Source organism: Manis pentadactyla, chromosome X (genome assembly GCF_030020395.1).
Source record: "Manis pentadactyla isolate mManPen7 chromosome X, mManPen7.hap1, whole genome shotgun sequence".
Lineage (NCBI taxonomy): Eukaryota > Metazoa > Chordata > Mammalia > Pholidota > Manidae > Manis > Manis pentadactyla.
This window is the reverse complement of record NC_080038.1, coordinates 76,038,114-76,059,856: the sequence shown is the minus strand read 5'-3', so window position 1 is coordinate 76,059,856 and position 21,743 is coordinate 76,038,114. Positions and strand designations below refer to the sequence as shown.

The 21,743-nt window shown below is 34.8% G+C and overlaps 1 protein-coding gene across 4 annotated transcripts in view; it reads left to right on the top strand.

Moving 5' to 3' along the window:
- The window catches only part of RPS6KA6 (ribosomal protein S6 kinase A6), a 188,733-nt gene extending 167,744 nt beyond the window's left edge, over window positions 1-20,989 (top strand). For all 4 annotated transcript variants that reach the window (XM_036905358.2, XM_036905355.2, XM_036905359.2 and 1 more), the window contains 2 exons: window positions 12,305-12,445; window positions 19,295-20,989. In XM_036905358.2, coding sequence (XP_036761253.1) covers window positions 12,305-12,445; window positions 19,295-19,420 — 267 coding nt within the window. In that variant the 3' untranslated portion in view covers window positions 19,421-20,989. The remainder of the gene's footprint in view (window positions 1-12,304; window positions 12,446-19,294) is intronic.
- The last annotated feature ends 754 nt before the right edge of the window (window positions 20,990-21,743 follow it).

The window sequence follows — 21,743 nt, the reverse complement described above, 5'->3', positions numbered from 1 at the left end:
GACTACTAATTCTTAACACTTATACTTAAAAAATGTTAAGTTTTAAAACAAAAACCCAGAGGTTGTCAGCATGTGGCCCTGAAGCTTTTAAGTTGCAATTTAAAGTATAAAACATGTTAAGACCAAAGGAATTATTTATGTTTAATAATATGCTAGTAAAAAAACCTAATTGTCTCCAGAACACTAGCTAATCTGTAGGGTGTATTACAGAGTAAATATATCCTAACCTGATTATTGTAAATATGTAAATCAGGGATTTGATTGTCTGTACCTGTTGAAGATTAGAAAAAAAAAGGAAGAGATTGTGTTTGGACCTTAAACATAACACAAGTGTGCTGTGTAGTATAGAAGAAGAACACATAATTGGAAGCCAAAATAACTGAGTGCTGGGTTTTGATCTGCTAACTAGCTGCCTTGGTTTTCTTATTTGTAAAATGTGGGGGCTAAATTCTCCCTTTGGTTTCTTATGTGTCCGAAATTCCATTTCTATGCAATTTGGTTTATTTATAATTTGTCAGATTTCCCCTTGTAAAGTTACTGAAACTACTAGTATTATTCATTAAATGTATGTATTTCCTAGTGACCCAGTTAGTGTCGCAGAAAATGTATTTTCCCAAGGAACAATTTCAGTGTTTGAAGCTATATGTATGATCCTCTTGCGTTCATTAAAAAAAAAACTGGCAACAGTAAATATAATGCTGAAATAGGAATTTATATGACAAATTGTGCTTATAATTTTTGTTTTTCATGTTCCAGATGTTTTATGTTTGGGTCTATCTATTTTTGCTTAAGGAATACCACATATTAAAGTTTAGTTTTATTCTCACCACCTTCTAGTATGATATTCTGGAGAATTTAACATAGGAAAAGATGTTGGGGGATATTGTTAAAATATTTCACAAGATCTTCCATGTATTCAGTTAAATGGGGGTGAGGGTGGGAGTGATAGTGGAAGTCATGTTAGCTTTATATGTTTTATTGCCACAATAGTTTCACCTAACTACTCACCCCCAAGCCCCAGGCTTTGAGAACATTGGCATTGCTACTTCCCTTTTGTAAAACAGGGAGACAAGGAGAAGGATCCAGTAAACAAAACAGAAGGAGAGGAGGCAAAAATTAATGAAAATTTCATGGTATCATGCCATATAGACATAATAATACCTGAATAATTAGAAGGCTGTTCTAATTTTTACAGTATTTTAAACAAATAAAATGTTACTTATTTCAACTACATATACCCTTATCCAAAAAAGAATTGCCCAGTGGAAGTTCTTACAGGTCAATTACTTGTGACATCTTCCCTTACCTCCTATAATAAGAACTTATACTTTTCCTCTACTGTATCACTACACTGTATGTATTTTATTATAGCACTTACCACCTTTCCCCTTGTCATATAGTCATTTGTATACATTTTTATTCTTCCCATTCAGGGAGCTTATATGTCAAATTCACTTTTGCATTTACTGTTGAACCTAGCATAATAAATACTTAATTGAATACTTTTTCATAACCTATTTAACCTTTTATTCTTACATTATTAATTTACACAGTAAGCTTTTTGTCCATTATATGAAGATTAATATTATCTGGTTATGAACAACTGTAAATTTGAAATAAGTAGCCAGGTTGTATATAAATATATCTTTTCCATTTTGGCTTCAGGTTGCTTTTAATAGGAGAATATTTTGTTCATGTATTTACAAGTCATAGATTTCTAGAGCTAGAAAAGATATGATCCATCATTTTGCAGATAGATAAATCAGGGTGTGTAGAATTTATATTGTTCATGGTCACACACTAATGAGTGGCAGAGCCAGAACTGATTTTCAGCCCAGTACCCTTTTCTGTTGTTAATTTTTAGGAAAATATAATACATACACAATATCATATTGGGTTCAAGTACACAACATAGTAATTCAACAGTTATATGCATTATTAAATCCTTACCGCATCTAGTGTAATTACTGTCAGTAGTTACAAAACTATTAACTGTGTTCTCTGTGGTATACTTTCATCCCCGTGACCTATTTACATTACAATTAAGATTTTGTGACTCTTTATCACCTTCACTAATTTCACCAACCAACCACAACCTCTCCCCCCGTGGTAACTTCTCAGTGTCTGTGAGTCCACTGCTGTTTTGTTCATTTTGTTTCATTTGTTTTTAGATGTCACATGTAAGTGAAATCATATGATATTTGTCTTTCTCTGCCTGGCTTATTTCACTTAGCATAATACCCTCCAGGTCCATCCATGTTGTCACAAATGGCAGGATTTCTTTTGTTTTTATGGCTGAAAAATATTCCATTGTGTATATGTACCACCTCTTCTTCATTCATCTACTGATAGACACTTTGGTTGCTTTCATATTGTGGCTATTGTGAATAATGCCGCAATAAACATAGGGGTGCATGTACCTTTTTGAATCAGAGATTTTTTTGTTTTCTTCAGGTAAATTCCTAATTGCAGTTACTGGTATGGTGTTTCTATTTTTAGTTTTTTGAGGAACCTCCAGACTGCTTTCCATACTGGCTGCACCAATTTACATTCCCTCCAATGAATTTCCTTTTCTCTACATCTTCACTAACACTTATTATTCCTTATCTTTTTAGTAATGGCCATTCTGACTGGTGTGAGGTGATTTCTCATTGTGGTTTTGATTTGCATTGCCCTGCTGCCAAGTGATGTGGAAACACCTTTTCATGTGCCCATTGGCCAGCTGTATTTCTTCTTTTCAAAAGTGTCCGTTCAAGTCCTATGCCCATTTTTTAATCAGGTTATTTGATTTTTTGATGTTGAAGTTTATGAATTCTTTTTATATTTTAGATGTTAACCCCTTATCAGATAAATCATTTATGAATATATTCTCCCATACTGTAGGTGATATCTGTTTTTGTACAGAATCATTTCAGTTTGGTGTAGTTTATTTTGCTTTTATTTCCCTTGCTGAGGGAGATGTCTCCAGAAAAAATTACTCGTTCTTATGTTCAAGAGATTATTGCCTATATTTTCTTTTAAGAGTTTTATAGTTTCAGGTCTTTTATTTAGGTCTTTAATCCATTTCGAGTTTACTTTTGTGTATGGAGTTGGACAGTAATCTAGTTTTGTTCTCTTCCGTGTAGCTGTCCAGTTTTCCCAACACTGTTTATTGAAGAGGCTGTCTTTTCCGTTTTGTATATTAATCGCTCCATTGTCATATACTAATTGACTGGGTATGCATGGATTTATATCTGGACTCTCTATGCTATCCCATGGATATATGGGGCTGTTCTTGTGACAGTACTATACTATTTTGATTATTATTGCTTTGTAGTATAGGTTGAAGCCAGGAAGTGTGATATACCAAGTTTTCTTCTTATTTCTCAAGATTGCTTTTAGATATTCAGAGTCTGTAGTTCCATATAAACTTTAGGATACTTTCCTCTAGTTCATTGAAAAATGCCACCTGTATTTTGACAGGGATTGCATTGAATCTGTACATTTCTCTGGGTAGAATGACAGTTTGGACAATATTAATTCTTTCTGCCCATGAGCATGGGATAGATTTCCATTGATTTTTGTCATCTCCAGTTTCTTTCATCAGTGTCTTATAGTTTTCAGAGTACAGGTCTTTCACCTCTTTGGTTAGGTTTATTCCTAGGTATTTTATTTTTGGTGAAATTGTACATGGAATTGTTTTCCTGGTTTCTCTCTCTGCTAGTTTGTTGTTAGTATTCAGGAATGCAAAATATTTCTGTATATTGATTTTGTATCCCAAAATTTGCTTAATCCATTTATTAGCTCTAATTGTCTTTTGGTGGAGTGTTTAGGGGTTTCTATGTATAGTATCATGCCATCTGCAAATATTGACAATTTTACTTCTTCCTTACCAATTTGGATACCTTTTATCTGTATATCTTGTCTGATTGCCATGGCTAGGACTTCCAATAGTATGTTAAATAAAAATGGTGTGAGTGGGCAGCCTAGTCTTCTTCCTGTTCTTTGAGGAAAAGCTTGCAGCTTTTGTATGTAATACCAGTATGATATTAGCCATGGGTTTGCATGATGGCCTTTATTATTTTTGAGGTGTGTTGCCTCTCTACCCATTTTGTTGACAGTTTTTATCATAAGTGGTTGTTGAATATTATCAAATGCTTTTTCAGCATCTATTGAGATAATCATATGGTTTTTATCCTGTTCGTTAATGTGGTGTATCACATGAATTGATTTATAAATATTGGACCATCCTTGCATTCCTGGAATAAGTCCCATTTGGTCATGACAGATATTTTTTATGTAATTTTGAATTCTGTTTGAAAATATTTTGTTGAGGATTTTTCTATCTATGTTCATCAGGGATATTGTTCCGAAATTTTCTTTTTTGTAGTGTGTCTGGTTTTGGTATTAGAGTGATACTGACTTCATAGAATGAGTATGAAAGTATTCCCTCCTCTTCTATTTTTTGGTGTACTTGAAGAAGGGTGGGCATTAGCTCCTCTTTAAATGTTTTGTAGAATTCAGCAGTGAAGCCATCTGACCCTGGACTTTTGTTTGTTGGGAGTTTTTTGATTTCCATTTCAATTTCATTACTGGCAATCAGTCTGTTCAGATTTTCTGTTTCTTTCTGTGTCAGTCTTGGAAGATTGTACATTGCTAGGAATTTATCCCTTTCTTCTAGGTTGTCCAATTTATTGGCACATCATTTTTCATAATTATTTGTATTTCTGTGCTGTTAGTTGTAACTTGTCCTTTTTGTTTCAGCTTTTATTTGTGTCCTTTCTCTATTTTTCTTGATAACTCTGGCTGGGAATTTGTCTGTTTTGTTTATCTTCTCAAAGAACCAGCTCTTGTGGGTCATTGATTTTTTTTTCTATTGTTTTCTTAGTCTCTATTTTAATTCTGCTCTGATCTTTATTATGTGCCTTCTAGTAACTGGGTTTTGTTTATTATTCTTTTTCTAGTTCCTTTAGTTGTGAGTTTAGATTGTTCATTTGGGATTGTTCTTTTTTCTTGAGTTAAGCCTGTATTGCTGTATGTACATCCATCTTAGAACCACTTTTGCTGTATCCCACCTATTTGGAACTGTTGTGTTTCTGTTCTCATTTGTCTCCTTGTATTCTTTGAGTTCCTCTTTGATTTGTTCATTAATCCATTATTTAGAAGCATGTTGTTTAGCCTTCATGTGTTTGTTGGGTTTTTTTCTTTTCTTCATATAATTGATTTCCAGTTTCATACCATGGTGGTCTAAAAAGATGCTTGATAAAATTGCAATCTTTTAAAATTTATTGGAGCTATTTTTGCATCCTAATATGTTATTTGTTCTAGAGAACGTCCCATGTGCACTTGAGAAAAATGTGTATCCTGCTGCTTTGGGGTGGAATGTTCTGTAGATGTCTGTTAAGTCCATCTGGTCTAATGTGTTTTTCAACAAATCTGTTTCTTATTATCTGTCTGGATGATCTGTCATTGATATAAGTGGAGTGTTAAAATCCTGTAATATGACTGTATAGCTATCTGTCTCCCTTTAGGTCTGTTACTATTTGTTTTATATATTTAGGTTCTCCTACCTTGGGTGCATAAATATTTACAATTGTTATATCCTCTTGTTGGACTGATACCTTTATCATTATGGAATGTCCTTCTTTTACTCTTGTTACTTGTAATGGTCCTACAAAGTGTGTCCTGTGGTGTCCAGAAGCTCAAGACTCTTAGCTCACCAGATCCTGGTTCTCTTTTGTGACTGAGCCACAATTGCTGTTGGTGCTCTGTGGATGGGGCCTGCCTTTCTGCCTGTCTGGTGGCAGTGACTGATCCCTACAGCCTGCCTTTGTGTGCTTTAACAGTGCTTCTGCTGGAGTTCATTGTGGGTAGGGCCATCCTGTTTGCAAGTAACCAGTGGTGGCTGCCTACTTGACTGAGTGTGCTTGAAAGGGTGGGTGGACAGGGAGCACTGCCATGTGGATCAGCTGCTAGCGAGGGACTGGAGGGTTTAGAATTGGATCCTGCAAGCACCCATCCAGCTGGGCTGTGGGGGTGCCAGGAAAGTGTAATTAGCCCTCCACCTGACACAGCAAAATCGAATCACTGCTGGGCCCAGCAGACTGGGTGGGATGGGTGTGCAGGGGAGCACTACCATGGGCTGAGCTGCCAGTGAGGCTGATGGAGCATTTGGAGCTGATTCCTGGTAGCATCTGACCAGTTGGGCTGAGGGAGGGGTGGGGAAGCATCGTCTACCTATGCCCTTTCTCCTACAGAGAGGTCTCCCTCTGACCCAACCCCTCTGACACTCTTCCCACTGCTTGTAAATCTTTCAAACTGCCACCTCTGTGTTGGGTCTCAGCAGGACCAACAGAGTTTGCCTGTCCTCCACAAGGGACAGGAGTCTTAGCTTCCCAGAGTACTCCAACTCATCCTGGTGTCCAGCCTTGTTAATCACCAAATCCCAATGCAATGTGGACTCATATTCTCCAGGAGCAGATCTCCAGGGCCAGGTGTGCTGGATTCCTGAATAGTTATCCTCCCCTCATTCCATCCCTCTCCCTCCTGCTTGCAGAGTGGGATGCAGGAAGTGCTTGAGTTCTAATTCTAATTAATCACGGCTCTGCCAGTTTACCTTCAATGTGGCTCTCTTCACCAGGTTAGATGGTCTTTTCTGCAGTCTTGATGTTGTTTTCAGTGTTAATTATATTTTCTCTAGTTGCTTCCTTGCTGTATACATGGAAGGAGGTTTTTCTTTGCCATCCTACTCTGCGATCTTTTCCTGTCTCTATCCCAGTTTTCAGTCTACCACAGGTTTGGGCAGATTTTATGGAGGAAGAAAAGCTTTATTGGCTTGGCATATGTGGATAGAATGAAGGATAAAGAAGTCTATAACCTTTTAATAAGAGAAGGCCAAAAGAAAGGTGTTATTTTTCACCCATTTCTTTTCTATTACAGGTAAAACATTATATTGAACTTATAGAATATCTAGTACCATAACTTTTTGTTAGTCTTTCACAATTTCCAAAGAAAGCTAGGAAGATACAATAGCAAATTCAGTAATTAGAATTCTACTTTTAGTTTTATTGTAAGGGGTAATTATTTGTTCTTATCAGTAATCAAGGCAGAAGGTGTGACTTAAGTATGTATAGAACTGAATATTTTATACTGATGAAATATGAATTGTAACACATTTGACCAAATTACTGTGCTTACAATATAATTATTAATAACTGATTTTTAAAAATGGTATATCTTAGTCACATGATTAAATTGAAATAGAAGTGATATATTATTAATCAGTCACTTCCAAAGTTTAATGAATCTATTACCTGAGTACTGTGAGAATAGTAAAATTGCTTTTCTCCTATATTTGTGTATGTTAAAAGTATTTGGAGTTTCACTGGTGTTTACCTAAAATGGATATAAAAAATAAGAAATCTTTGAGGTCTAGGTTAGATTAAGTTAATCATGTTTATTAGTAATGTTTTTCTTCCAGTTAGGTTATCTAAGTAAATACCCAACTGATTGTATACAAGTGATCATTCTTATCATAGCTCAGTATATATTTTTTAAACTGGATAGCAGTGCTATATCCATTTTGAATAAATGAAAAATAATTCATATGGAAGTGACAGATAATTTGTGAACTGTGGGTGAGCTCATTTTCCTCTTAGCTATCAAGAAAATTCAGTGAATATTACTTAAGATAATGACACTTTTGCTTTTTTCATTTGTCATCCGTTCTATGCTTGTCATTCTGTCAAAGAGATGTTGCTACTTATTTCTGAGGAAGGTTAAAAAGTATTAAGGTAAATTAAGTCTTATTAAAACTACTTCAAGTTATTTAAAAGAAAGTAGCAAAATGTTGATGCTTCTGCTATTAAGCCATTTGATAGCATATACTAAGCATCATTCTGTTCATATCTTCCCTAGGAAATACTAAGCATAGTGTTTTATGAACATTTCAGATATGTCTGTATTTGCTACATTTTCATTTTCATTTTAGGAGAATCCACTTTGTTTTTGGAAATCAGTCTTTGTTTCAACATAAAAAGTGACCGTTTTCTATGCTTAAGCACCTGTGGAACATTTATAAAAGTACCTTAGTGTTATACAACTTAGCTGAATTTTACCCTGGAATTCATTATATCCTTTTTGCTTTAACTAGGTTGGCCATACATCACAGTTTGTTGGGACAGTCCTAGTTTATGACTTTCACTCTCGAGTGCCCTGGTTTGGATAACAAATTATTTGACCATTCTAGATATAACTGTCCTTAATTTCAGTTAAATATTTTTAATTAATGCATAATAAAACTTAACTTTATTTCTCTTCATTATGAAAAACTGATTTTTTCCCCTAAAACAAGGGTTTTGGAATTTTCCACTAATGCTTATAAACATTGAGCAGTTACTGTGTGTACATGATAGTTGTTACATTAAAAAGAAAGCAGCAATAATTATATAAAGTTCAGGCATCAATGTTGAGTTTAGTGGGGAAGGAGCAGTAGTATAGTTTAATAGTTATAAGCCAGACTCTTACTGCCTAGATGCATATCCTTGCTTACCAGTACATGACACATACTTACTAGCTATGGAGCCTTGGAAATGATGCCTAACCTCTTGATGCCTCAAACTCTTTTATTTCTTCTTTCCAACATGGATACCTTTTATTTATTTTCCTTGGCTAATTGATCGAGCTAGGACTTCATATACTAAGTATGTTGAATAGGAGGGGTGAGAGTGGGCACCTGTTTCTTGCTCCTGACCTTAAGGGAAAAGCTTTCAGTCTTTAATCACTGAGTATGATGTTTGCTGCACGCTTTTCATATGTGGCCTTCATTATGTTAAGGTATGTTCCTTCTGTAACCCAATTTGTTGAGAGTTTTTATCACTAAAGGACACTGAATTCTGTCAAATGCTTTGTCTGCATTTATTGAGATTATATGATTTTTATCCCTCATTATATTAATGTGGTATATCACATTTATTGATCTGTGTATGTTGAGTCATTCTTGCTTCCCAGGTATAAATTCTACTTAATCATGGTATATGTTCCTTTTAATGTGCTATTGAATTCATTTTGCTAGTATTCTGTTGAGAATTTTTTAATCTATATTCATCAGAGATATTGGCCTGTATTTTCTTTTCTTGTAGTGTCCTTATCTGGCTTTGCTATTTGGGTAATGCTATCAGCATAAAATAATTTTGGGAGTGTTCCTCCCTCTTCAATTTTGGGGAAGGATTTTAAGAAGTATTGACATTAAATCGCCTTTAAATGATTGTTGGAATTCACCAGTGAAAACATCTGGTCCTGGTGTTTTCTTTGTTGAGAGGTTTTTGATTATTGCTTCAGTCTGCTTACACATTACTGGTCTTTTCAGGCTTCCCTTTTCTTCATGATTCAGGATTGGTAGGTTGTATGTTTCTAGTAATGCATCCATTTCTTTTAGGTTATCCAGTTTGTTGGCATATAATTTTTCATAACAGTCTCTTATGATCCTTTGTATTTCTGTGGAATCAGAATTGTAATGTCTCCTATTTAATTTCTGTTTTGATTTACTTGAGATTTCTCTCTTGGTTCTTTTTTAGCTAAAGGTTTGCAGTTTTGTTTATCTTTTCAAAAGCTAGATCTTCATTTTGTTGATCATTCTATTTTTCTGGTCTCTAATATTTTTTGTTTTGATCTTTGTTGTCTCCTTCCTTCTGCTAATTTTGGGCTTTGTTTTTCTTTTTGTAGGTTTTGAGGTATAAGATTAAGTTGTTTATTTGAGGTCTTGCTTTTATTATAGAGGCATTTGTAGCTATAAACTTCCTGCTTAGACCTGCTTTTTATTGTATCCTGTAAGTTTTGGTATGTTGTGCTACCATTTTTGTTTAAGATGTTTTCATGTTTTATTTTATTTCTTCTTTGATCCATTGACTGTTGAGGAGTTCTACTGTCTTGTCATTTGATTTTTTTCTGACAAATCTGCTATTACCCTTATCTTTGTTTCACTATTTGTAACATGTCTTTTTTCTCTAGTTGCTTTTAAAGTTGTCTCTGTGTTGGGTTTTAAGCTATTTGGTTTGTTATGCCTTGATGTAATTTTCATCATTTTTCTTGTACTTGGGGTTCATTGAATGTCTTGGATCTATTTGTCTATATTTTTCATAAAATTTGGCAATTTTGGAGGCATTATTTCTTCAAATATTTTTTCTTCTCTTTCTGGGATAAAATTGTACTTGTGTTTTATGCTGCTTCAAGTTGTACTATAGCTCACTGATGCTCTGCTCTTTTGCTTGTTTGTTTTACATTCTATCTTTTTGATAGAATCTCTCGCTGTGTCTTTACCAATCTTTTTACCTGCTGCATAAAATTCACTCACTGTTAATCCCCTTCTATTTATTCTTGGTCTCACATTTAAGTTTTCATCTCTAGAAGATTGATTTGTATGTTTTTATATGTTCTTTGTCTCTATTTGTCTTTTGAACATATGCAATGAAACTATAATAACTGTTCTAATGTCCTGTCTGCTAATACTAACATGTGTGTCCTTTATGGATCAATTTTGATTAATTTTTTTCTCCTTATTATGCATTTTATTTTTCCTCTCTTATTTTCCTGGTAATTTTTTTAAGAAGTCAAACATAGTGAATTTTTCCTTTGTGAGTGCTGGATGACTTTATGTTCCTATGAAAATCCTTGCACTTTATTCTGGGCCACATTTATGAGAAACAATTTGAAACTTTTGGTTCTTCCTTAAGATTTTAAAGTCAGGATTAGAGCAAGGTTTAGGGCTACACACTACTTGGGCAAGTTTCTTCCAAGTACTATACCAAATATTCCATGAATAAGGGGGGTTTTCCCATCTGTCTGGTGGGAAAAGGCAATATTCCTCACCCTGCTCGAGATCTGATTTTCCTTATATCCTTTCAGGTAGTTCTTCCCAAGGCAAAATTCCCTTTGATATTTTTTCACATATATGTGTTGATCTGTAATCTGGTGAATACTGGAAGGATTCTTTCTACAAATCTCTGTAGTTCTCTTTCTGCATCTCTCACCTCTCTGGTAATCTGTTCTAACTGTCTGCCTTGGTCTCCCCTGACTTTCAGTTCTGTATCAACTCTATCCACCAGTCTCTACCTGGGTTCCCCTTACCTGCACAGAAGCCTGAAAATTCTCTCAAGGTGGTAAGCTGGAGAGATCATAGAACTTATTTGATTTGTTTCCCATCTCTTGGGGATCACTCTCCTTTATTACCTAATATCTGATATTTTGAAAACCACTATTTGCTATATTTTATGGTGTTTTTTTTCTGGGGATTGTTTCAAGCTGGTGGATAAATCTAGTCCCTGGTATTCCATCTTGGTCAGAGGCAGAAGTCCTTGGACTGTTGAACTTTTATGATTTTTATGATTTTTATTCAGGTATATTTTATTAATTTCACTGTTATTTTCTTTTTTATATTATTTTCCATTTATTTCTGTCCAGATGTTCTTGTTCCAGTAAATTTTTTGAATGGTTTTTCTACTGTCCTACATAGTTTCAACCAACTATATTATTCTTCAAATTCGAATGTTACTATTTAGTCTTTATTTGCACTGCTTCTGCTATTGATGAAAAGTTCATGATTATTTTGTTTCTATTTTAGAAGATGCCTGCTAAAAAAAGTTTACTTCTCCTTTCTTAATGTTGCTTAGTAGAGATAGTTTATTTAAAATTTTACATTATTTAATATACTAAAAGTGTTTTACTGTGTTAATATTACATTCATAACTTGTTATTATAATAAAGATAAATAAGCATATGCACAGTTACTCTGATGAAAAACTTATGATATTATGACAGTACTATGCTAGCAATCAGCTGCTAACTTTGGATTTATGTTTTTCTTTAGTATTTTATACAGTATGTCCCCAGTTACTGAATGTATTAATGATAGAGGATGCTCCTTTTTATGTTGTATCTGTATATACATACCCTTATACTTTGGGGGGCCCAGCTTACCAGCAAAGATCAGTAGCTTCTTTATCCTCTTGACCATTTAGCACATTCCAGGATAACTCTTGCTGTTTTATGTTTTCCTCCTCCATCACTAACTACATTCCAATTCCACAGATTTGGTATCCCCTGATTTAGAAATGATAAAGAAGGATTTACTGTATATTGAAAAATCTGTTTCAAGATTCCCATTTGACAGTTAACTGCAGAGTATAGTTTTGTTTTCCCTATGGGTTGGTCAAATAAAACAAATTGCAAAGCTACTGATGCTTTCATATTTTAAGACAATGTGAAATGATGTATTTTATTAAAACCTTTACTAATATATAGTTTCATATATACATATTTTTAAATTTAGGATTTGCTTTCCCATATGCTACATATGGACCCACATCAGAGGTACACTACAGAACAAGTATTGAAACACTCATGGATGACCCACAGAGACCAGTTGCCAAATGATCAGCCAAATAGGAATGATACATCAAATGTTGTTAAGGTAAAAATTTAAAAAATCTTTTATGTACCTTTTACATACATGATATGTAGTAAAGCCATTGCATGCCATTTCCTGATGACACCATAAAATATCTTTAGTTTTTTAAGGGTTAATTTCCTGATTTTTGTTTTGTTTTGCTTTGTTTTAAATAGCAACCATAGACTCCTCTTAACTTCTTTACCTACTGCCTTTCTGATGATAAATAAAAATTTCTTGGTTGGATTTCACTTGCTCTTAAGAGACACTGGAGTAGAAGTGGACTGTGCAAGTTTCCTATAAAAAAATTGCTATTGGTTCAAAAATTAATAACCATTGGTGCAAGCTTCCATATTTATTGACATTGAACCTAGATTTTAAAATTTTGCTTAATGCATTCATCTCTTTATAGACACCTTGGTTCTTTCCATGTCTTGATTACTATGAATGATACTGTAGTGAACATGGAAATGCAGATAGATATCTCTTTGAGAATAAAGAAATTGTGGTGTATATATGTGCAGTAGAATATTATTCAGCTTTAAAAAAGGAGATCCTACCATTTACAACAACATGGGTAAACCAAGAAGACATTATATTAAGTGAAATAAGCCAGACACAGAAAGAAAAAAATGTGTGATCTCTCTTGCATGTGGAATCTAAAAAAAGTCAAATATATAAAAGGAGAGTAGAAGAGTAGTCACCAGGGGCAGGGAAGTGGGGGAAGTGGGAGATGTTGGTAAAGTATACAAAGTTGCAGTTATGTAGGATGAATGAATCTAGAGATGCAATGTGCAGTATGATGGCTATAGTTAATTATACTATATTGAATACTAGAAATTTGCTAAGAGAAGATTTCAGGTGTTCTCATCACAAAAAATGATAACTATGTGAGAAGGTATTTTAATTAGCTTGACTAATCATTTTATTATGTATATGTAAATCAATATTATGTATGCCTTAAATATATGCCTATTAAATAAAATTTAAGAAAATATTAAAAGCATATTAAATGAGTGATGAAAGACTGATAAAAACAATACATTTGTGTTTTAAAAATTTGTAAGAAGTGACTGGGCAGTGGAAAAGATGGCAGAGTTGGAAGGCAAATCAGAGACCTCCTCCCACACACATACTAAGGAAGCATATACAGCAATTGCAACTAACCCTGAAAATGACCTGAAGACTTCAGAACAGACAGACCATATACACCTGGTAAAGCACAGGGAAACATAGAGTAGGGGAAAGTGGCAGATCAGTGATGGATTGGGACACAGGCCCTTCCCCCATCCCAGCCCACAAGCAGGAGGAAGAGGAACAGAGCAGGGAGGGGATAAACACTCAGGAATCCTGCACACCTGGCCCTGTAGATCTGCTCTGGAATCAGGAGTCCACATTGCATTAGGTTTTGGGATTAACCGGGCTGGGCCCCAGGGAGAGTTGCAGCACTCTGAGGGACTGAGACTCCTGTCACTTGTGGAGGACAGGCATGCTCTGTTGGGCCCACTAAGACCCAACACAGAGTCAGCAGTTTGAAAGATTTACCAGCTAAAGGAAGGGTGCCAGAGAGATATGGATTGGAGCTAGTTCTCTCTGGAGGAGAAAGGGCAGGTGGACAACACTTCCTCAGCCCAACTGGTTGAACACTGGTGAGACCCAGCTCCGAACCCTCCAGCTCCCTCTGTGGAAGCTCAGCCCTGCAGCACACTTCCCTGCAACTCACCCGCACAGCCAACTTTGGCCCAGCAGTGGTCAGACTTTGCTGTCTGGCAGGCAAGGAGATGCTTTCTCACTTTTTCCAGCCCTCTCTCAGCACAGCTGGTAAAGCGACTGTAGTAAAAAGCTCCAAATGTTCCTTCTCACTTGCTGGCAGCTCAGCCCCACAGTGGAACTCCCCTGCACACCTGCTCTGCCCATCCCACAAGACCAGCAGCACAGCCATTGTAGCCAGGCAAGCAGAGGATGGCCCCACCCAAAACAGCCTCAGAAGAAACATGACAAAGCACACAAAGGGCCCAAGAAGGTGAGCTGTCAGACTCTGAAACAGATCAGCCACTGCCAGAAGAAAGGCAGAAAGGTGGTTTTACCCACAGCCCACCAACAGCAGCAGTTCTACCACAAAGGAGAATCAGGTACTGGTGAGCACAGACTCTTGGGCTTCTGGGCACTACAGGACACCTTCATGAAGTCATTACTTTCTATACCAGTAGGCATAGCTGATCTATCTTACAAAGGAAGAAACAGCAACACAGACAAAATGAGGAGGCAGAGGAATATGTACAAACAAGAGAACAAGATAAGACACCAGATAAAGGGCTAAATGAAGCAGATTAGGAATCTTCTTGAAGATCTCAAACTAACAGTCATAAATATGCCCACTGACCTGGGGAGAAGAATTGATGATCTCAGTGAGAACTTCAACAAAAACATAGAAAATATCAAAAAGAGCCACACAGAGCTGAAGAACACAATAACTGAAATGAAAAATACAGTGGAAGGAATAAATAGTAGACTGCTGGAAGTAGAGGAGATGATCAGTGAGATCAAAATTAGAGAAATGGAAAACAAGCTGAGGAACAGAGAGAAAAGAATTTCGAAAAATGAGAAGATTCTAAGAGAGCTGTGTGACAACACCAAATAAAACAGTATTCACAAAATAGAGGCCCCAGAAGAAGACAGCAGAAACCAAGGAGTAGAAAATAACTTTGAGGAAATAATAGCTGAAAGGGAGGAAATAGACACCCAGGTCCTAGAAGCACAGAGAGCCCCTAACAAGAGGAATCTCAGGAAGACAACACCAAGACATGCAGTAATTAAAATGGCAATGATAAAGATAAAGAATATTTGTATATATACAGATATATACAGAATGATTCACTCAAAAGTAGCAGGATACACATTTTTCTAAATAGCATATTGGACATTTTCCAGAATAGATCACAAATTCGTACACAAAAATAGCCTAAATAATTTCAAAAAGTTTGAAACTGTATCAATCATCTTTTTAGATCACAAGAGTATGAAACTAGAAATCAGTTACATGAAGAAAACAACACAAACACATGGAGGCTAAACAACATGCTTCTAAATAATCAATGGATCAATGAACAAATCAAAGATGAAATCAATCAATATATGGAGACAAATGAAAACAAAAATACAACAGTCCAAAATACCCAAGATGCTGCAAAAGTGGTAATAAAAGGGAAGTACATAGCAGTACAGGCTTACCTCAAGAAATAAGAGCAATCCCAAGTAAGCTGTCTAAACTCACAACTAAAGAAAACAGAAAAAGAACAAATGAAACCCAAAGGTATTAGAAGGAGAGACATAGTAAAGATCAGAACAGAAATAAATAAAATAGAGAATAATAAAACAAAAAATTCAATGAAAATGAGCTGGTTCTTAGAGAAAGTGTAAAAATTAGACAACCCTTTTGCAACACTTACCAAGACAAAAAGATGGCACAAATAAACAAAATCAAAAATGAAAATGAAGAAGGTAGAACTGACATCACATAAATACAAAGAATATTAGAGAATTCTATGAAAAATTATATGCCAATAAATTGGATAACATAGAAAAAATGGACAAATTCCTAGAAAAGTACAACCTTTAAACACTAAACAAGGAAGAAACTGAAAATATGAACAGACCGATTACCAGTAACAAAATTGAATTGGTAAACAAATACTCCCAACAAACAAATTCCAGGGCCAGGTGGCTTCAACAGCTGAATTCTACCAAACATTTTAAGAAGAGCTAGTACCCACCATTTCTAAATATGCCAGAAAATATAAGAGGAGGGCATACTTCTAAACACATTCTGTGGACTAGTATCACTCTAATACCAAAACCAGACAGACACTACAAAAAAGAACATTTCCAATATCCCTGATCAACATAGGTACAAAATCCTCAATAAAATATTAGGAAACCAAATTCAAAAATACATCAAAAGGATCATCTATCATGACCAACTGGGACGTATTCCATTGATGCAAGGATGGTATAACATTCATAAATCAATCAACATCGTACACCACATTAACAAAAAGAATGAAAACCACCTGATCATCTCAATAGTTGCTGAAAAAGCATTTGATAAAATTCAACACCCATTCATGATAAAATCTCTCAACAAAATGAGTATAGAGGTAACATACCTCAAAATAATAAAAGCCATATTTGACAAACCCATGGCTAAAATCATACTCAATGGTAAAAAGCTGCAAGCTTTTCCTCAAAGATCAGGAAGAAGACTAGGATGCCTGCTGCCACCACTTTTACTCAAGATAGTTCTGGTATTCCTAGCTACAGTAATCAGGCAAGATAAAGAGATAAAAGGCATCCATCCAAATTGATAAACTAGAAATAAAACTGTCACTATTTGCAGATGGTGTGATACTATACATAGAAAACACTAAAGACACCACTGAGAGACTATTAGAGGTAATAACTGAATTCAGCAAAGTGGCAGGATACAAAGCAATATATAGAAATCCATTGCATTCCTATATACCAACAACAAATGAGCAGAAAGAGAAATAAGAAAAACTGTTCCCTTTACAATTGAATCAAAAAGCATAAAATAATAAGAAGGATCCTAACCAAGGAGGTGAAAGATCTATACTCTGAAAACTACAAGACACTGATAAAAGAAATGAAAAAGACAGAAATCAATGGAAATTCATCCCATGCTCATGGATAGGAAGAATTAATAGTGTCCAAGTGGCCATCCAGCCCAAAGTAACTTACGGATTCCATGAAATCCCTATCAAAATACCAATGGAATTTTTCAATGAATTAGAGCAAATAATGCTAAAATTTATATGGAACCATAAAAGACTCCAAATTGCTAAAAAAATTTTGAGAAAGAATAATGCTGGGGGTATTATGTTCCTTGGCATCAAGCTATACTACAAAGTTACAGTAATTCAAAACAATATGGCACTGGCTCAAGAGCAGGCCTACAGATCAATGGAACAGAATAGAGTGCCCAGAAATAAACTCACACATATACAGTTAATTAATATATGATAAAGGAGCCATGAATATACAGTGGGAAAGAACAGCCATTTCAATAAATGGTGTTGGCAAAACTGGACAGCTATGTGCAAGAGAATGAAACTGGATTAGTGTCTAACTCCATTCACAAAAGTAAATTTGCAATGGACTAATGACCAAATTTATAAGACCTGAAACCGTAAAATTCTTAGAAGAAAAACACAGGCAAAAATCTCTTGAACATAAGCATGCTCAATTTTTTTCTGTATGTCTTCCTAGGCAAGGGAAACAAAAGCTAAAATAAACAAGTGGGACATTATTAAGCTAAAAAGCTTCTGTATATCAAAGGACACCATCAAGAATACAAAAAGGCACCTACAGTATGAGAGAATATATCCATAAATGATATATCCAATACTGGGTTCACATCCAAAATATAAGAAGAATTCATAAGCCTCAACACTAAATAAACAAATAACCCAATTAAAATTTGGGCATAGGACCTGAATAGACACTTTTCCAAAGGAATATGGATGGCCAGCAAGCACATGAAAAGATGCCTCACATTGCTAATCATCAGGGAAATGCAAATTAAAACCACAATGAGATATCACCTCATACCAGTTAAGATGGCCCCTATCCAAAAGGCAAGAAATAACAAATATTGGTGAGGATGTGGAGGAAAGGGAAATCGTCCTACACTTAGTGAGAATGTGAATTGGTGCAGGCACTATGGAAAGCAGTGTGGAGGTTCTTAAAAAACTAAAAATAGAAATACCATACTAGTAATTGCACTTAGGAATGTACCTGAAGAAAACAAAAAACCTCTGATTCAAAAAGATATATGCACCCCTATGTTTATTACCCCATTATTTACAGTAATCACAATATGGAAGCAACCAAAGTATCCATCAATAGATGAATTGATAAAGAAGAGGTGGTACATATACACAATAGAATATTATTCAGCCCTAAAAACAAAAGAAATCCTGCCATTTGTGACAACATAGATAGACCTAGAGGGTATTATGCTAAGTGAAATAAGCCAGGCAGAGAAAGACAAATACCACATGATTTCACTTAACATGTGGAATCTAAAAACAAAACTAAACTAAATTAACAAGACAACAGTAGACTCTAGACAGTGTGAAGTGACTGGTGGTTACCATGGTGGGGGTGTGTGTTGGGGTGGTTGAATGAAGCAGGTGAGGGGGATGAAGAGGCACAAAATCAAGAACTTATTCACTATGTAAGAACTTGTTCACCATGTAAGAACTTGTTCGTTATGCTTCAGAAGATTGGAGACTGTTGAGAATTAGGCCTGGGGTTGATTAATGATTGTGCATTGAGTCCCCTATACAGAATTTTATTGTTGTTAACAACCGTTTGATCAATAAATATGAGAGATGCCCTCTCAAAAAAAAAAATCTCAATCCTAACATAAATTAGTCACAGGGATGAAGGTACTGCATAGAGAACATAGTCAATAGTTCTTTAACACCTTTCTGTGTTGATAGATAGTAACTACACTAGTTAGGGTGAGGATTTAATAATGTACATAACTGTTGAATCACTATGTTGTATACTTGAAACCAATATAATATTGTTTATCACTATTCTTCAATAAGAAAGACAGTTAAAATTTTGTAAGAAGCATATTTACTGAAATAAAAAATATACAAGTAATCAGGAATTAATTCATCAAGGGAGCATCAATGCACAGATGAAGTATACTCAATTATTTTCCTGGGGATAAAGGTCATATTTCAAGTTAAATCTTTCTTTATATAATGTGGAAATATTTGTTTTTGCTTTCCTTACCTCCAAAGATTTTTGTTCAATGTGTGATATTTTTCATAATTTTAGGAAGCAGTGGTTGCCACATACTCTGCCCTGACTTACAAGACTTTTCAACCAGTCTTGGAGCCTGTTGCTGCTTCAAGCTTAGCTCAGCGACGGAGCATGAAAAAACGAACATCAACTGGCCTGTAAGATTTTCTGGTGTTCTCAGCCAGACTGGATGATGAAGAAATGAAATGTGTGGCTTTATACCTGATCTTAAATCAATGACATTGGTTTCTGCTACATTACTTGAATATTCCGTTTAAGCCTCCTTTTTTAGAGGAAGTGAGACTAAAGAAACATAGACATAGGTCCACAATATTCACACTACATTGTTTTGTAATAGTGTCCAAGTGTTTAAGTTCATAATTGGTATCCACCAGGTCCTAGGATCTTCTCTGCACACTAAATTCTAAGATTCTTTTTGAATAAAGATACTTTAGTTATTTTTCTGGTTTCATACAATAATGGTTTGGGGAATCGTTACCAATAATCAAGATGCAAGTACAATAGTGTAATGCCAGGCAATGTCAGTACTTTTCAACATCAGATCCTGAAGGATAGGGTTTTTTTTTAAAAAGAAAAAGACAAAGCTCTATTATAGAAGCTTGTTATTACGTACAACTAAAGGACTCCACTCATTTGACTCTCTGTAGTTACTAAAACATAGACATAGTAGTTTGGTGCCAGGGAAAAATTCATTTATGCTAATATGTGAAGTCCTGATATGGTTGGTGCCAACGTTTTTACAAAAGAATTAAATCACAGGTAATGTGCACAGATAGACCTATATAGTATCCATAAGTGGCTTCATCTAGAAATAAAGGTCTCTATAAAGCTTCTGCATATTTGATATCTAATGGAATTATAGTGCAAGTGAAGAATTTTTTAGCCAAAGGCTTTATATCAATGTTGTAATCTACTAAATAGGTCATAGATAAGCCTTTGAAAATAAAGTACATGGTATTGACACTATCTTGGTATTATGTTAGCTGACTTTCAAGTTAACCAATTGGATTTAATCATCATCTGTCCCCTTTATAATGACCTGCACAGTTGTTATTTGGACTTCCATGTGCTTTGAATTACAGTGTAGCATATTAATCTACCTTGATTCCTATAGTTATATAGTTGAAATTGTACTGTAGTGGACTTGTAGGCCTGCACACATGATATAGTACAATGCATTTCAGTAAATTTCAGATAATGCTACATAATAGTTACACTTTAAGAAAATAAGCTGACATTTTAAATAGGAAGTAACACTAATGATCTACATAAAATTTGAACACGTTTTAAAATCATATTTATAAAAAAAGATCTGGCCAAATTGGTCTTATTATTACATTTATGATTTAGAACCACTGTGTAGTATGTATTATTTTCTCTAAATGGTGAAATTTTAAAGACTCTTTTTGTGTTGTAGAAAATACCATTACTACTACTACTACTACTACTACTGCTACTACTACTACTACTACTACTACTACTACTACTGAAAGAACTCATGAATGTAAACTGGTGGGTATTAGTTTTGTTTAGTGAATATAAGTGAACTACTTGTAAGTGTTAAGTATACTGTTTGTGTATTTTATTTTGCTTAGTTCAGAGAGAAAGTTGATTACTGAGCACTGAAATACACAATTTAGGCTAGAAGACTTGTAACTTCAGTATTTAATAAAGGAAACTATACATATATTCTCTTTATAATGTGATATATATTCCATGCACAAAGATCTGTTACTTGGGTGTGATGTATAAAAGTACCTATCATCATTTTTAGGTGTCATTTTGCAACAACCAAAATACATTAAAGAATATCTAATGCTATATGGAAAACGTTACTTAGAAATAGACTGGTACATCTCATGGATTTTTTTTGGTATCATTAATCTACAATTACATGAGGAGCATTATGTTTACTAGACTCCCCCCATCACCAAGTCCCGCCCCCACATACCCCATTACAGTCACTGTCCATCAGCTTAGTAAGATGCTGTAGAATCACTATTTGTCTTTTCTGTGTTGCACAGCCCTCCCCGTGCACCCCTTCCCCAACATCTCTTGGATTTTTATGCCTCAACTTGGCTTTTTCTTTACTAAGTTTGCTTTATTATACTAGAAGTACTTGCATGTAACAATTTGTGCCCATGTATTCTGATTTATTTTTTCTTGTCATTATCTTGTTTATGCTGTTAATGATATGAATTGATAAGACAAACTCAAAGGTATGATTTTTGGTGTTGAACTTTTCAAAACAGAGATACATGTATGCTTTTCTACTAATAGAATTGGGTTAAGTGGAATTGGAAAGTGAAAAATGATCACAAAGTAACTTTCAGTCTTTCCATAACCAATAGTCTTTAAAAATAGATGATCTTAATTTTTCAGTGACTTTGCTAAGAAGGATCATGTCATACAGTCCTTTCATAAAAAGAAAATGATCAGAATTAAGTAATGAACAGATTGATTC